Below are 17,082 nucleotides of genomic sequence, written 5' to 3'. Positions count from 1 at the left end.
GAAAAACATTGGTGATGGTTAAAGCGATGGTCACATTGAGTATGCTTTTTAATCATGTTTTAATTAGACAAACAAGAGTTTTTCAACACGACAAGCTATTTTCATGCTCCATTCATTTTCAGAATCTTTTTATAAAAATCACATCCAAATTATTTAGATTTCTAACAGAAAGAACAATTAAATAGTCGGTAAAACTAATTATGTGCAATGTTTAAATAGTTCTTCAAAATATAAATTTTTTTATACATTTTCAACCTATATATATATTTTACTCGTAATTTCCCATCAATGTTGATGTCAACTGTATAGGTCTGTCAAAATTCGAAGCAGTGTTTTGCTCAAAATTGGGAGGCACACGAAAACACAACTACTTTTCTCCGGGGCACAATCAACGAGGTTGGAGACAAACATGCAAAGTGCCCCACTCTAAGAGTCGCGATGCTATTAAAAATTCTACGTAAATATGGCACATTGAACCACTTGGTCGGCAACCACCATCACCATCACCATCCCCATAACAACCATTCCCGAAATCCGCGTTGCGGATGCGGATGTGGAGTCTTTCCCGGAAGTTGTCGTGAGTTACACGACTGGGATCGGCAGAGCGCGGCGAACGACCAGCGTCGGAAGACCATCCCAAAGCTGGTCTACCTGCACAATCCGTGGAAATATCTGGTGACCAAGATCAATCTGTGGAAGCTGAAGTGGCTGTGGGATCGGGACTTCAGTGAGCCGGACTTCTTGGAGGGCGCCAAGCAGGCGGCGATCGTGATGACGGACATCATCCGGCAGCAGAGTGCGGACAAGATCAGCGAGTATACGACTCCGGTGGGGTTCCAGCAGATCACCCGGGACATGCTGCTCTCGCGGAACGACACCCGCCTCCAGCTGGTGAGATTCGAAAGGGAACACCTACGGCGGGCGATTCCCATGAAGGTGGCCACGCGGCAGAACTTCGGCAGGAAATACGCCTTCATAGACATGCTCTTTGTGGGCCTACGGAACACCAAAGACTTCAACACGGCCAGCGAAGTGGTGGAGGTCAGCGAGATCATCCGCCGGATGGACAACGAACTTAAGACCCCGCCGGAAGTGGTGGCAGTTCCGCATCGGATTGTGTTCGCTGAGATCTTCATTCGTTTCAGGAGAGACTACACGGCTGACGCAAGACGAGCTGTTAAGGCAAATGGTCCACAAGCCCACAATTTCCCCTTCAATTCACAGTTCAATGCACCTACAACTCCAACGAGTATGGCCAATACTAAGCCACCCCAAGAACACTTCATACAATCAGCACTGGATCCCATGAGATCCACCCAGAATCCGTCCATGACGGCTCTTCCACCTAACACAAGAATCCTACCGCGCATGGACGATGTGGGCTGGTCGGTGTCCTTCTACAAGATCCTGACCTTCGACGTCCTCAACTACGATCCGCAGTCCAGCAGAAACCAGCAACACCAAACCCACTAAAAGCCTTAGTGTTAGGGTAATCATTGATCAAAAATACCCCGAAATTCAAACCCGTTAGTGGAGTGGAAACAATAATGATCGGCTACTTTTATGTACAATTTGGTTTCAACTTACAATAAATACATTTAGGATTTGTCGTTTTCTCGAAAACAAAAAGAGTTATTTTATAAACCTGGCGGGGGTATTATTATTTCAGTCAGAAGTTTGCTACGCAGCAGAGGAAATATTTCCGATCCTATATATATTCTTGATCAGCATATAGCTTCCATTGGAACAATAGGAAATAAAAAGGGAATATATTACAACTGCTGTGTTTTCATTTTTATTTTATTTTACTTATATAAATAAATATTACTATACAAAGAAATGTTGAGGGTTATGCAATCCCTGAAGAGAAAATCACGAATTTACATATGGATTATAATCAAATTCATCCGATGACTGGTTCTCATGCAGTCATTTAAAACTATTTTTGCTGAATATCGTTTATAATCTGATTCATACAATGACTAGTTCCCATAACTAATGAAACCATTTGAAAACATTTTCGCATGAATATCGTTTAAAATAAAATTCATCTAATGACATGTTCCCATAACCACCATTTGAACACCTTTTTCGCGTGAGTCTTTCAAAGCTCACTGCAACCCACAGGTTCACACCTTTTTTTTTTGGGCCACACACAAAATATGTGTACAAAACGATGTTGTAATGAGGCACATTACACGATTTGATCTTGTTAGCTGATGTTGTGATGTTATTTTTGTCGTTATTGTTGTTTCGGCTCTAATTGGTTTTCCAACATGAGCATTTGGGCTTGGAGTTTTTGGCTGCGGGGCTTGGCCTTGGCGTGACCCAATCAATTTAAATATTCCAAATGATTGAAGGAAATAACATAAATAAATTGACAAATGTATGTACGACAAGCTCGTGTCATTTGATGTTTTTACATCGTGCCTAACACATTTTTGCATAATTCGAACATGTTAAATGGTTTTCGGAAATTTACTTTGGAGGTGGTCCCCTTGGGTCACCAAATCGAAACACAATTAAAAGAGTATGAGGCCCAAAATTGGCTTGACAAATGATGCTGGTTAGGGAAAGTTAAGAGCGGTACACCGAAATTCCATATCGATGATGGACCGTTGACTTAATTAAAGTATGAAGTAATCATGAGCCACATAAAAACTTTACAGGTAATACCTTAAACATTAAATCCATGATCTATTTTAAGCTTTCTTCGATTCTGCAGACATTCATTTAATAGGTAAATACTAGGTCCTTGTGTCCGCCAATTGAATCAAGTTGCTTTGACTGCAGTTGTAAAGGATAATGCTCAAAGTGACAGACCAAGTTCGCTTCCCTTTCATCTCTCCCAATTCCAATTAGTTCCCCTCGGGAAAAGCTATTTGCTCGAGTTAAATAAGACCCAGGTCCCAGATCCAATAATCCCGACAGCCTGCACTGGAACAGGACCCAAAAGGAGCGAATGGGAATAACAAGGACTGTCAAAAGGAAAGAAATAATTTAAATAAGAAAACACAAACAGCTGTTGCAGTTCTGAGCCAAAGATGGAAATGTGCCACTCCCCCCGGGAGGCGGAAGCTCCTGAGCCAGCGACACTGTACAAGCAAAAGGGATAATCTCATTATAATGAAACGCAAGTTATGCACGCCCAGCCGGCAGCCGCTAGATGGCGCCAGTCAAGGCGTCACTCAAGTGTCGCACGCGCCCTCGGCTTAGGCGTCGAAAAAAAAAGATTTAAAAAACATCTTAAAAAAAAAAAAAGAAAGATAAACAATCTGATGAGAAAGGAAGCCGAAGACACAGCTGGTATTCTGGTAGTACCGACTCCAAGACTCGGCTTATTCTGCTCTCGAATTGGCCTGGCTGGAGCTGACATGCAGAAGCGGCCATCAAAAAAAAAAAAAAAAAGAAAGGCAAAATTACAAAAATTTATGTGCCATTCAATCTCTGCGGCAGCCAGCTTCTGTCAGTCTGTCCTCTGGATTTGTTGGCCATTTCCAAGGATGTCAGCCTGGCAAATGCCTCCAGTCTGGTCATAAATAACAAATGGGATAGAACTCTCTTTTTATGAAGGCCGAATTCGGGATACTCTCAGGGATATTTGTTAAAATCACAAATAATAAGAAACAAATCATCTAGGAATTTAAAAGTTAACAAAAGTTAAATAACTTTACTTTAGTCTTGGTCACAAAAAACTTTACGTTTCCTTCCTAAATTAGTCAAATTCAGTCCATTGGACTCTTATTCCATTCTTTTAATGATTTACTTTAATTTTTATAGCATTCTTAACCAATATATTTTGGGTACTTAATTATTAACCAAATCCATTCTCATCTTAGACTGCTATTTCTAAGGTTACTTTAAATTCGACCATTTTTAAAAACTACCATCAGAAAAAAGGGAAAAATTAATTAGACAGTTTGAACGCAGAGAAGATTCGCCGAAAATCAGTTAACCGGCTTAATTTCAAACTCATTTGCAAATATTTACCGAGCCCAACAAATCACAGACATCCATCCTAAACCTTTTCGGCGGACCCCAAAACCGGATCGAGATCCCCGCTAGAAAAAAAAAGATAAGTGTAACAGGTGTACACAAAGCACAACGCGCGCCATGGGCTCAAAAGTTTCCATCGTTTTCCTTGCCGTTTTTTTCCATTTAATTTTCCAAAGATTAATTACAAGTCTGGCGTAATGAGAGGATTTCCGGTGCAGGATTTGCTACGTCCTCTTTTTTCCAGCCTTCTATGCGAACTTCGTTCCCCGCTTAACGTTCGTGCCCCTACTACAGAAGCTCATATTTCTTGTGTTTAATAAAAATTGAATGAAATTTATGAAATATTCGCGCGATGTGCATAGAAATGCGCTCGTTCAGGGGGAGGCAGTGGGAAAGTGGCCACCCACCCACCTGCACTCTGAATCTCAGTCTCGACTCGTTGATCTTCATTAGCGGCGCCGCCGTCGCCGCCGTCGCCGCTGCCGGTAAATGTCTTTATAGACATTCCCGGAGACGCCTTGGCAAAGCTTTAAATTTATGGCAACGCATTTGCGGTGCGCGCGCTCTTACGGCCATAATGTGAGGAAGAAAAGCAAGAAAGTCTGGCTAATAAAGCGTCGGCGTTGGCCCCCGCCCATATAGGCGTGTGCCCCCCTCGGCCTATCTGTCCTTTATTAGTTCATTGCTTGGCTGACTCCCCGCCCGGCTCCCTTTGGGCCATATCCATTTACACTTGATTATTTATCGCCGCTCTTGGCCAAGTTAAAAGGAGAGGTGGAGACCTCCCTGGGCGCAGCGGATAGAGCCAACTCCAGACCCCGACCCAGTATAGAGTTGTCACATAATTCTCGACGCTAACAAGCTAAACGCGCTATTTAGCACAACATTTGTAGAATGCCGCCAGATCGGATTGAATGGAAGTGGTCACCTTGGCTACATTGCATAAGAGGTACAAATGCCGAGTGGGAGATTCCAGACTTAAATCATTGGCAAACGGATCGTTATTACAAGCTCGGAGAAATGATCTAAGAGGCCTAAAAATTTACTTTTAAAACAAATAAGTACATGTTCTTTAAAATTGCATAGCCTTGAAGATTTTATGTGAGTTGTAAACTGATTCATCTTATTATTAACTTATTTGTTTTACTGTCTTAAGCTGAAATCAGAAGGTCAAGGTATTAAACACATTCAAAGATGACCCTAGATATTATTTTCATTTTTCTAATTTGAAAATGACTTTTTAAGATTATACTTGTAAAAAATATATGGTCATTTTCATTTATTGGAATTTTTTTTGTTAATTTTGGTTTTCTGACTGGAAGCAAAATACATACATATATGAATTTCTTAAATCTTATAGGAAATAAAATGAGACAGCTAGTCTGATGAGGCAAGTCAGAAGACAAGGATAGCTACTTGACCCCTGAAATCTGCCTGTCTCACTTGCTCTTTTTCAATAATGTGAGTAAGCAAGCTGCACAAATATTTTTTCGCGCCTTTTAAAACTCCGCCAAAAAGTTGAATTCCTGGAAGAACAGGAAAAGAAAACAATGACAAACGGAAACCTTTTAGCGGTAAAAACGAATTGACTGCCAGCGGCACTGATTTAAACGGACTAAAACCACACATGTTTTAAATTTTAAACTTTAAAGCTTGAAGAACTGGGCCACATTTCGATTGCCCCAAAAATTGCCACTTGGCGCCAAATATTTATTATACTCGGCCTGTCTGGCTTGCTGTCAGCATTTAAGAGAATCTGCATAAATCGAAAAATTGAACAAAAGTTGTGTCTTTAATTTAAAACACATTTTGCATGCCCATTGGGGGTGCGGATTCAAAACACTGAAAGAAAATGAGGAAATTAAATATACATATAATGAGAAATCATAAAGATTTATGTATGTATATGTAGTTTTTTTTTTAAATTTACAACACAAGAATATGAAAATATGTATATATTTTATGAAACCAAATAATTTCAAACATTTCTTTTAAATATAAAACCAAATTTATTAAATACATGTTCTTTGTGTTATTTTAAAGGTTTTAGATTTTTATCGCTGTGCACTTTGCACAGCCATAAGGGGAAACAATAAAAACAACGTAGCGCTAAACTGAAACATAAATAAATCTTAAATTTTAAGCACTTAAAACCTGGCAAAACACACACACACACACACACAATGCTGTTTGCGACTCGACAACTTTTGTTTTTCAAAGTTCTTTGACGACGTTGTTTTCTTTCCGTTCCGTTCGCTGTCAAACATGCAATTTCTTTTGGTTTTGCAACGTTCGATTGCTGCGGTAAGGAGGAAGGCGGAACGGGCGGTCGGTGGAGGGGGGAGGGGGCGTGGCAGGGTAAAAGTCTGGGCAGCAGCAACAGCTGCAACAACATCGAAAAGCGAAAACAGCGGCGACAAGGACAAAAGCCAACAATGGATTATTAGTGGCACTTAAGCAAACACGCGGGCAAAAGGGCTGACCAGGGGGGCGTGGCGGGGTCAGGGGTCGAGTGCCACAAGGATATCATTGTGAACGTGAACCATGTGTGTGTGAGCGGTCTCTGCGGTTGTTGTTGCTGCTGCCGACGTCTGATTTATCGCCGAGATGTGGGCGTTTTTAATTAATTTCACTGCAGCACCGCTCAGCACAGATTTCCTGCTCATAAAGAACGAATTTTAACACAATATTTAAGCAGGAGGAAAAATACCAGAACTGTGGTATTTAGTTAAGAGAACCTGGAGAGGCGGCCAGTCCTTCAGGAGTGTTTCAAGTGTCGTTAAGTGGTGCAACAGCATTGTGGTTATTTTGCTCAAGTGTGAATAAAATTTATTTACCAACCCAAACGGGTTTGCGGTTCTGAACAGCAAGCCAAACAGTAGAAATCATCAAAAAATTTTAAAAACTACACAGAAAACCATAGCAAAATTTAAGATTCTGTATATTTTATCATCTTAAAACTTTTTACCAGTATAAAAGTTATTATAAAAGAGAACACAAACAATTTAAGAATTGGTATTTGAAGATATTAAATTAAAAAACATATTCAAACGTTTTTACATAAAATATTTAAATTATTTAAAACTTGTATTTTGAATCTTAAAACATTATTAACATGTGATGGTGCTATTTAATATTTATCTTATTGGAACTAAAGTTGTTCAGCTTAACCTAAATATCCCTGAAAATCCGCACAAGAAATGCACTCAAAAACAAACACTCATCACTCAGCAACTCTGAAATAATTACATTTTCTAGAGCTAATTTGGTGTTTCCTTTTCTGCTTGGGTAAACTTTTAGCTCGAGCTTTTAATTCTAATTTTAACGCGAGCTCTTCGCTAATTTACTTTCAACTTAAATTTCGGGGGAATTTAGCAGAGTGTCCTCTGCTTAACTTCCAAGCAAAGAGGACTCCAACTTCGTGGGAGTTGCCAAGATAATCTCGACGAGAGTGTCACTTTGCTGATGTGTCTTGCACTTGAAGTTTTTGGCCAAATGGGGATTCCTCCGACAAAAGAAAGCTAAAATTTCTCCAAACACTTACCAGGAACTTTAAAGAGAATGAAAACTAAATCCGCTGGTTACTACTCCTTGGGCCTCAATAAATTCATTAGTGGGCTCTAGTTGGATATGAAAATTGCGCGGAAGGAACTAATTATGCTGGGAATACTGTTGCACTATTAAATTTCACTTTGTAGCATGCATAAAGTTCATTATGCGCCCGTTTCACTTAATGAGAATTCTGCAGCAGAAGTATAGAGGTCCCGGAATTCTTCCAGGGCTGCTTAAATAAATCGATAAATTCCCTAAAAAAAATACTGAATCGTACCAGAGACAGCGCGCTGCAGTTTAAATTTTAAACCTATTTGAATTCGGTTTAGTTGAAGCCAACAATGCAACATGTTTGTATAAATTAAAAAATGGGTAAGAGGACAACAAATAGTAAATAAACGGACAGCAACGAAATGGAAACCAATTAAAAGCAAACACCGAGTTTGTTATGTTGGCCAATGTCGTGTATGTAAATATTTTCCCATCCAGGCGATGTGCGAAAAGTGATTTAAAAGTTTAATTCATGGTCAACAAGGAGACCAATAAAAAGGCTTGTATTTTAATGGATTGAACAATGACACAAATAAAAAAAAGAATGCAAGGGCGTATAATTATTTCTATATAAGCATATTTAACAAAGGAATACAGATTTTTTCTTTTTAGATTACAAAAAAACTTTTTTAGCCTTGTTTTTAACAGCAATATTCTATTGGTCTTTCGCCTTTTTTTCTGCTTTGTCATTTAAATTTGTGTTTATTTTTCCTATGCTAATTAAAGGGCATAAATAAGACAATATCTGCGAGTTTTCAGCTGTCTTCATAAGAGCAAAGTGCCAGAAAGAGCCAGTTAATTGATTTACGACCTTCAATAAAATCGTAGAAGGCAACTTATCATTACCACCACCCCGTTTCAATGGCGGCTAAGCTAAAACAAACTAATTTCAGGCTAGAACCCGAGCCAAGGCAATAAAGTAAGTTAACGATCCAGCGAAAAAAGGGAGAGAAAACTGGAAGCATCCGTGACATTGAAGGGCTCCAACCGAAGAATTCTTCAATTAGTGTAAACACAAACGATGACACTCTCCGCGGACCAAAGACCAAAGACCAAAGAACCCGGGAACAGAGCCAATTTTCCAGTGCCAATCCAGGGTCTCTCCTCTCCAGATCTCCAGACACTTTAATATTTAACGCCCCTGGGAGCCGGCAGACAGCGGAGCTGGCGACAATGAGCCAGCCAAACCAACGCCATCGAGTATTCCACGAATATGTTCGTGATCATAAAATTATAATTTATGAACAAAAAGCAGCGGACCGGCGGTGGAGGAGTAGCAGCTCGGGTCGGGGTACCACTGCAAGCTTATCTCATCTCGGGCATCTCTAAGTGCGCACATATGGAGGACGCGAGATGCAGATGCCGAGATGCAGATGCAACAACCACCGACCCAACAACGCAACAACGCAACAACCCGACAACGATGACAACGTTTGGAGCGATTTTGGAGCGCGGCTCGCGTCAATTTCTGGAGTGAGTAAAGCAGGGAACGTGAGGGCTCTGGACACAAGAACTGAAAAAAACCAGCGACTTAAATCTTAAAGAAAACGAAATTACACTACTTAATATAAAAACTTAATTTCCAATACTTTCTTAATATGCTGCGGTGATGAAAAACTAGTTTTGAAGCAACTTTTGAAATTTTTTTATATGTTTTCGTGAAGCTAATACAATAAAACAAAATGGGGCAAACATAAGTTTCCAGATTTATCATTGGTATAATTTTTTAACATTTTGTATTTCAATACAAAGTGAAGATGAAGTATTTAAAAAAATAAACTTTTAACAATTCAAAAAGTTTTAATTTTCCTCAAAAAACTAAACAATATTAACCGTTTTTTAACCTTATTTTATTCATTGGTAACTAAACATTTGGATAAATTAACACAAAGGTTGTCATTTGTCGTAAAGGTGTATTGTCAAGCACTTTACATTAGGTAGGTAATCCAAGCTTGAGATATATAATGCTAACCAGTTCAAAAAGAACAACCCACAAACCTATTCTAATCTATGTCATTCTTTTACAAACTGAACGGATTTTTAAAAAAATTCATTTTCACATATTTCATTTGCTTAAAATGTTTTGCAGAGAAATTATACAACCAATAGTTTAAAGAAATATAAAATAAATAAATTATTAGTTGTCTAAATACAAAAATATTATTTAAATTTCAAGTTACAATACCATATAATTTTTAATACTATTTTTAAGGGTTTACCTCATTTTTTCTCAGTGCCCCGTGCCCCAGTCCATTTTTCAGGGCCCTCTGTTTAGGGGGGTGATTGTTGTTATTGTTATTCCGGTTGCTCTTTCTGTTTCCAGGAAAGACGCCTTGGGCCCTGGTTGCTGGATACTTGAACAATATTTTCATATTTATTCAGGCGCGGACTTGGCTTGACATTGGTAGCCGGATCCCGAGGAGAACCCCTTCAAAGCGAAACTAATTTGCGGTTCGGCTGCCCAGCGAGTCATCTGCAATTTCCTTTGCGATGCGAGAGGGTCTGTGTTATTGCGCCACGCCCACTTGCAAGGAGGCTTAATAAGTTGGCTTTTTGCGAGTTTGGGGAATGGAAACCTTTTGGGGTCAACTTCCCGGGGGCTTCGGCACACGCATCGCGTGGTATCTGTGTCTGGACCTCTCACTTTTCCCTCCGTCTGCTCGATATTGTGGAACATTTTGGTTTGGCTTCTGCAGCTTAATTAAATTCTTTTCACTTGTTCAGCTCTGTGGCTCTGATTGAGTCTGCGCAACAACAAACAAATTAGTTTAGTGGAAAAGTTTATCAATTAAGTGGCCTGGATTCTCTAGGCCAAATGCATTTGATTGGGTTCTCGCTCTGATGGTCGGGAAATTGGTTTGCAAGTACATTGAAATAAATTCTAGCAAACGAATAAGAAGATGTATATTGAAGTAAAGTAAATATCAGCACTCATTTCATCACACAAGAAGTAACCATTTCGTTGATTTGCAATTATTCCGTCTTCGGGTACGATTGCTTCATTTAGGAGATTTATTCTTTTTATCCTAACAAAAGATATAAATAAGTTTGGAAAAGGCTACCGACATATCAAATAATATTTTAACCGAGGCTGAAACAAACATTAGTTTAAACCAAACGGATTTGATCATTAAAATAAAATAATAAATTAAAAACTATGAAAAAAATAAAATGAAATAATTTCTTCAAAATATGCAGCAATCTCTATAAAGTATTTTTATTAACCCTTTTTTTAAACGATATTTTTTAAATTAATGTGGCATTTAAAAATTCGCTTTATGCGTATCTAGCCTTCTCCTTTTAATATAATTTTCTGAAAATTATTCACTCACCATTGTCAGTTTCTGGGCCTTTGTTGAGTGCGAAATTAAAAATGATCGTCGTCGGCTTGAAGGCTCGCCGTTTATTGTTATGGGGCTCTGCGGGTCTTGCGGTCTCCCCGTCCGGATCATAATTCACAGCCACATCGGAGGATATGGGACAGGGAGTCCTCCTTCCTTCCTGCACTGCATGCAATATCCTGGCCGAAGCTGGGGGCAATAATTTAAATGCGCTCTATTATTTATTTGAGCATATGTCAATGGAACCTATTTATTTATTCACGCCAGCGACAATAAACAAAAAGTTTCGTATAGAGATGCAAAATGCGAATAAAATCGCTTGTGGACTCAGCACTGGCGGCTGTTAATGAGCAGAGGGAAAATCAAGGGAAAAGGGCGGAAAATTGCATGGAAAGGGGGGCGGGAGCGGTGAAGGGTTTATGCCGCAGCGATGGCAACGCGTTGCTGACGTTAATTGACCGCAACAATTTTTTCGCCGCTGCAGTGTGCAGTAAATTTTAATGAAATTGCTGCCATTGCACACGCCCTCCGATATAAGGGGGCGTGGCCAATCGCCTCCCGGATTCCCTGCGCCCAACGTGCTGTTGACATGCTGTCAGCGACACTTCGTGCCGCTTGTTGCATGCCGCAAATGCAACAGCAACAGCAGCAAAAATAAAACTGAAATTAACACAAACAAAATAAAAATCTATAAGGGAATGCGAGAATAAAAATTATTTACGACTGGGGCTTAATTCCAGTCTCCTCCAGCCTCGGCTCCTGTTCGTTTCGGCTGCCATTTTTGATGTTGCTGCATTTATAAATTAATTAAAAGCAAATTACTTTATGTTGCATGTCCAATTTCATTAAAGTTGCCAATGCAGCAGCAGCCATAAAAAATAAATTATTATGCAGAGATAGTCGGCAAGAAAGTGTTATAAAAAGTTGAACTTACAAAGTTGTTTTTATAGTTTTTATAGCATATAGTGAAAATGTTTAATATCCTGGATACCGTTTCTATTGGCAATTAATACTCTAGCAACCGAGAAATCATGTAAACAAGTAACGAATGTAAGAAAATTATTTTTTTATACCTTTTAAGGATTAGTAACTCCCACATTATTTATATATCCTCTCAGAGGGAATTATAATTTCAGTTAGAAGTTTGCAACACAGTGAAGGAGAAATATCCGACTCTATGAAGTATATATCTTCTTGACCCGCATCACTAGGAGAGTCGAACTAGCCATGTCCGTCTGTCCGCCCGTATCTAGGCAAACTTGTCTCTCAGTTTCAAAGCTATCTGCAAGAAAGTTGTTTTTTTATTGCAGGTCGGAAAGAGTCGGATCGGTCGTCTATAGCATTAAGCTTCCATAGGAATAGTTCGAAAATAAAAAAACAAAATTATAACTTTGCTGTTTTTTATGTTTTTTGTAGTTCTTCGAGATATACTAATGGTTTAATATTTTTTAATTCATTTTTAAATTTCATCAAAATCGGACGACTATATTATGAAGCTCCCATAGAAACAATCGGAATATTACAAAAAAATTTTTTAAACAAATTAAATTTATCTATTTTTGAATTTATTTTTAAATCTATCGGAAATAGTAATAAGTTGATAGTTTAGATGTACGATTTTAATTTAATTCAAATCGGAAAACGATATCTTATAGTTGCCATAGAAACTATCGAATGTTTGATCTGAAAATCATCATAGCTCAATGTTTTAAAACATATACGAATATACATCGAAATTAAAGTGTTTTCAAGAATATTTAATTTTTGCAATAGCGCTGCAAGGGTATATAAACTTCGGCTTGCCGAAGTTTGCTTCCTTTCTTGTTAAACATGATATTATTTTTGAAGTCCACATATAGGTTAAGTTTCTGGGATTTATTCACACTTATGTGTACTACACCTGTAATGCATTTATCTGCCCAGAGCAACAGGTGACTATTCCATAGATAATCCCTTCCGCCCAACACGTTCGTGTACATTATGCACCTCATATTTGCCTGGGCCAAACACACAGATTCCGCCGAGTTAATGTCGCATTAAGATGGCAATCCCCAACTCGGATCCCATATAAATCCACTGGCGGTAGCCCGCTCATATGCATTCTGCCCCTGAAGTGTGGGTTGCGGGAGGAGGTCAGGAGATGAAGGTGCTGCAGAGATGGTGCAGATAAATTTTCTTGTTGTCACACCTTGCAAGTTGCATGCCACATAAATATATTTCCACCTCGAGCCGCTGAAAGGTGACACTGTCTGCATTGCTGTGCACCTCTCTGTATTTTTTCGGGCTGGTGTGGGGTAAATAAAGATATCAAAAGGTAGCACAACTCGATTTCGTATTCAGATGGTCCCCCCTCCCAACGAAACCCCTGGGCCAGCTTCTTCGCACCTTTTTGCAGATTGAAAGTGAAATATTATTGAATGCCGGCTGAAAGAGGATGGGTCCTTCTCGGAACTCACCGCATTTAATTTATTGGGAATATTTGATGTTTGATTTTTTTCACCTCGTCCTTCTTGTCTTATCGCCCTGGCATTGACATTTTATTTTCGTCAGAGATTGCACTTTCAGATTGGATGAAACGCGAAAAAAAAGAATAATATGAATAAAAGAGGGAGAGTGAAATGCCATCCAAATATTTGCTTATCAACAGAAAAGGGTTTGAGGTCGAGTGAGCCAAAATATTGGGATTCATGGTTAAATCGCTGAGAAGACAGATGAAATATAAGGCAAATTTCGCTGAGCTGGTTAAATTATGCAATAAAACCAGAGAAAGTTAAGTAAAACCACTTTCCAACGACAAATATTATCAAAACCTCTTAAATGTAAAATATAAAATCGATTTACGCCAATTTAAGAAATTATTTATTGGAAGCATTGCAGTTGATCACTTCACATAATTGTCTTATTAAACGTTTATATTAAAATTTGTATTATTAGCTCAGACTTTACAAATTAAATCTTCTTGTTAATTGTCAGACCGTTTGTTTTTACCATATAAATGATACTAAAGAAATTTAATCTTAGCTTGAAAAATAGATAAAATACCGTAAACTAACAATTTGCTGATTTTAGACTCACGCAGTTCAGATACTTAATCATATCCTTTTGAGATCCACTTAACCCGCCGCGCAGCCGATTAACAAGAAGTCCAATCTACGTAGAAATCAATTAGCAACTGTCTGGAGTGCTGGCCAGAAAAGTGAAAATCCGGAGCAGATAGCATAATGCCACCCAAGAGCTGTCAATGGAAGGAGACCACACAACTGGCTGGAGGAGTAGAAAATGAAGCCTGGTCACGCACTGAAAATGAAGAAAAAAAGCAACGAGGGGGTGTGGAAGATAGAGATCCCGATTCCCAGCTCGAATATGAAATTATTCAAATGCAGGCAGAACATATAAATTCAAGTTAATCCGCACAGCTGGATGCCAGTCCCCCGGAGGCGAACGAGCGGATCTGGTTAGTGGGGATCTATATAGAGCTATATATAACGCGTGTAAGGACTCAAAGCTGCCTGCCCGTTGATGGGCGCCAGCCTTTAATCATTATTAATTATCCAAGTCGGGGTGCAGTATAAATCACTTGTGCTTGCGCGCCCCCTTTTCGGTGGGAGGAGGGCCTAATCTATTCCTTGCCAACTTGCAAAACGCTGAGAAATGCGGCTAATTACCGGGGAGGCAGTCTAGCATTAACAATTCATTTATTTCAACGTGAAAAGGGAATGATGCGATTAACTACTACATAGAAGGTAAATGAAGGATCTACCAATTGCTGGTCTGCGATCTGCCAGACTAGTTATCCTCATCGGAAGCTGGTTCCTCTGTTTGTTCAGCCCTATTGATGACGCATATCTCCACGTAGTCATTGTCCTCCAATTTGAGTGATTCCCGAGCCAACTGCTCAGCTTCGTCCAGTGACAAGGACTCCTTCCAGTGCTCCGCCAAATAAGCCACTGCGTCATCAGATTCTTTGCCTTTTGCTGCATATATCACCCGCCTGGATCCTCCATTTGCTTTCAAACTGTAGATATGGAGGCCCAAATCATCCTGGCCGCCCAGCAGGACATCCACGGACTCGTCGTATTCGAACTTCTGGCACAACAAGTCCCGCACCAGGGCCACCGTCATCTTTTGTCCCAACTCACGGGTTAGGTAGTCCACCTTCACGCCCACATCCAGAATTTTTTTGCGTTCAATTCCAGAACGAGGGGCACAGCAGCTGTAGATAACAAATTACAAGGGCATTCATGTGCTTTTAACCATATTATTAATTATTATTATCTTAGACAAGATAATTAAAAACTGATAAATTTTGAGAATTAATAATTTCTTAATTTTTATCAAAAAACTTACAAACAGGTCTCATAAATTTTTTTTTTAATTGTTTGTAAAACTGGTAACTTTTATTGAAAATCTCTTGCAAAAACTATTTAAAAGGAGAATTTCAAGTTTTTATTAAGAAGTTATTCAATTTTTTACTTTGGATAATACTTTTCCAACAGAAAGAAAATTCATATTCAAAATTCGAAGTACTTATGTTAACCTTGCAGTAACAAAATAATAAAATTATCGGTATGAATGTTAGAGTATACCTTTATAGTACTTATATTTGTTAATTTAATATCAAATAATCCAAAAAAAATTGGTAACAGCTAACTTTTAAAGGTTTGCCATATTTTTTTTTACTAAACTTTAAAATGTAACGATCCGAATTGAATGTTCTACTGATTTTAATATGAGAAAAATACCATATCTATAAATTAAAAAACCCTCTTTCAGAAAACTTGAGCAAAGAATACGAAAACAAAATTTGAATGCCCTTACTAAATGCGTTCTTCCAGGAGGTAAAAAAGATGGTCCCTCGAACTGGTGGCCATAATCACTCCGTCGTCACAGATTAAACCCACCATGCTGCCTTCCTTAAGAGTCCTGTGGGAATAAACATATTAAAAGTAACACAATACATTTTTAAATTCGATTCCAATCGACTCACCTTTCGCCATTATCTGACATTTTGGAATATAGTCACCGAAAAGCGATCAAGTTGAAAAAGGGTCGGTTTAATGATCTGAAATTAAATTTAAAGAGCCGAAACGCGTTAGCAGAGAAAGATAATAATTTGCTCAAGTGGATGAGGGCGAAAAAAGTGTCAATGCCGGCGGAACAAAAGAGAGAATAACTTGTGTGGCCCAGAAGTGTGGATATCATGGCCCATCCATTGTCTGGAAGTAAGCGATATTGGCAGTCCGAGGCTATCCGTCACCTACACTTGATGGCGATCCACAGATGGTGGTGACGGCGATGATGCGCCAACTGGTTCGCGAATGTGATCATCTATGGACCACAAGTGCACCTGCTGCTCGAGGGCCATGGCCCTAAAAATAGACGCAACCAGTTGGCGCAGTCAAGACCAGAAGGCCTCGCAATCACGGACAAGGGAGATATTTTAACGAGCGCCATCAATTTTAAGCGACACTGTCCGCGCAACGTTGTAATCGATGTGTTAATTAGCTTAGCCAGGGACAGGGATTAACTAACCTCGAGTCCGAATGGATTACAGTCTTTGAGATTCTGGATCTGTAATTAAAACCCAACTGGGATGAGATTAAAAACAGTAGAGCTGGGCTAAGCACTCGCGATAGTATAGGTATATCGAATATTTGGGTTTGTATTAAATAGCATTTTCACACTGCCTCTAGTTTTCTATCGAGTTGGCTTTCGGTTGCTTAACTTTACTTTTGTGACCATACTGGGGTAACTCCAAACCTCTGGTTACCCCTTCCTTGTAATGTAATTAGGTAATATATTTTTATAAAATAATTTTTTTGATTTTAATAATAAGCTATGAAACGTAGTCATATAACGTATAAGGGTCATTTGTAAAATTGTAGACACAATTAAGATGTAGCTATTTTAAGCTTAATTTAAACAATGCTTTTTAAATTTAAAATACAATAACAATTTTTTTTTTATATATTCCATACTATTGACACAATGTTTCCCAACTCTAAAAACAGTGATTGCAATCGATTTAATTTGGAACTAATAAAGTGACAGTCGCGTTAATATTATTTTTCCATTAAATGATTCGTAAAACGAAAGCAAGCTGTCATCATTACTCATCGTTCAAATGTTTGTTATAAATAAA

The 17,082-nt window shown here is 38.7% G+C and overlaps 2 protein-coding genes across 2 annotated transcripts; one reads left to right on the top strand and one right to left on the bottom strand.

Annotated features, from left to right (window-relative positions):
* Positions 1-305: 305 nt before the first annotated feature.
* On the top strand, positions 306-1,623 carry LOC108135368. The gene has a single exon (XM_017256059.2). It carries the CDS (start codon positions 439-441, stop codon positions 1,471-1,473), a length of 1,035 nt encoding a protein of 344 aa, XP_017111548.2. The 5' UTR covers positions 306-438; the 3' UTR covers positions 1,474-1,623.
* A 13,000-nt stretch (positions 1,624-14,623) lies between these two features.
* LOC108135373 (proteasome subunit beta type-7-A) lies at positions 14,624-16,565 on the bottom strand. Its single transcript, XM_017256063.2, has 4 exons — positions 16,473-16,565; positions 15,928-16,002; positions 15,759-15,863; positions 14,624-15,153 (listed from the first exon to the last, which is right to left on the bottom strand). The coding sequence occupies exons 2-4, from the start codon at positions 15,945-15,947 to the stop codon at positions 14,727-14,729; spliced, it is 552 nt and encodes a 183-aa protein (XP_017111552.1). The 5' UTR covers positions 15,948-16,002; positions 16,473-16,565; the 3' UTR covers positions 14,624-14,726.
* Positions 16,566-17,082: the final 517 nt, after the last annotated feature.

The sequence above is a fragment of the Drosophila elegans genome, unplaced genomic scaffold (assembly GCF_018152505.1).
Source record: "Drosophila elegans isolate 14027-0461.03 unplaced genomic scaffold, ASM1815250v1 contig_520, whole genome shotgun sequence".
Classification (NCBI taxonomy): domain Eukaryota; kingdom Metazoa; phylum Arthropoda; class Insecta; order Diptera; family Drosophilidae; genus Drosophila; species Drosophila elegans.
This window is presented reverse-complemented; position numbering and strand designations above follow the sequence as displayed.

Coding starts and splice junctions, on each gene's coding strand:
- LOC108135373 (XM_017256063.2), bottom strand. CDS start 15,947: ATGTCAGATAATGGCGAAAG. Junction 15,864..15,927: donor ATGTCAGATAATGGCGAAAG/GTGAGTCGATTG, acceptor TTATTCCCACAG/GACTCTTAAGGAAGGCAGCA. Junction 15,154..15,758: donor CTCCTGGAAGAACGCATTTA/GTAAGGGCATTC, acceptor TGTTATCTACAG/CTGCTGTGCCCCTCGTTCTG.
- LOC108135368 (XM_017256059.2), top strand. CDS start 439: ATGCTATTAAAAATTCTACGTAAATATGGCACATTGAACCACTTGGTC.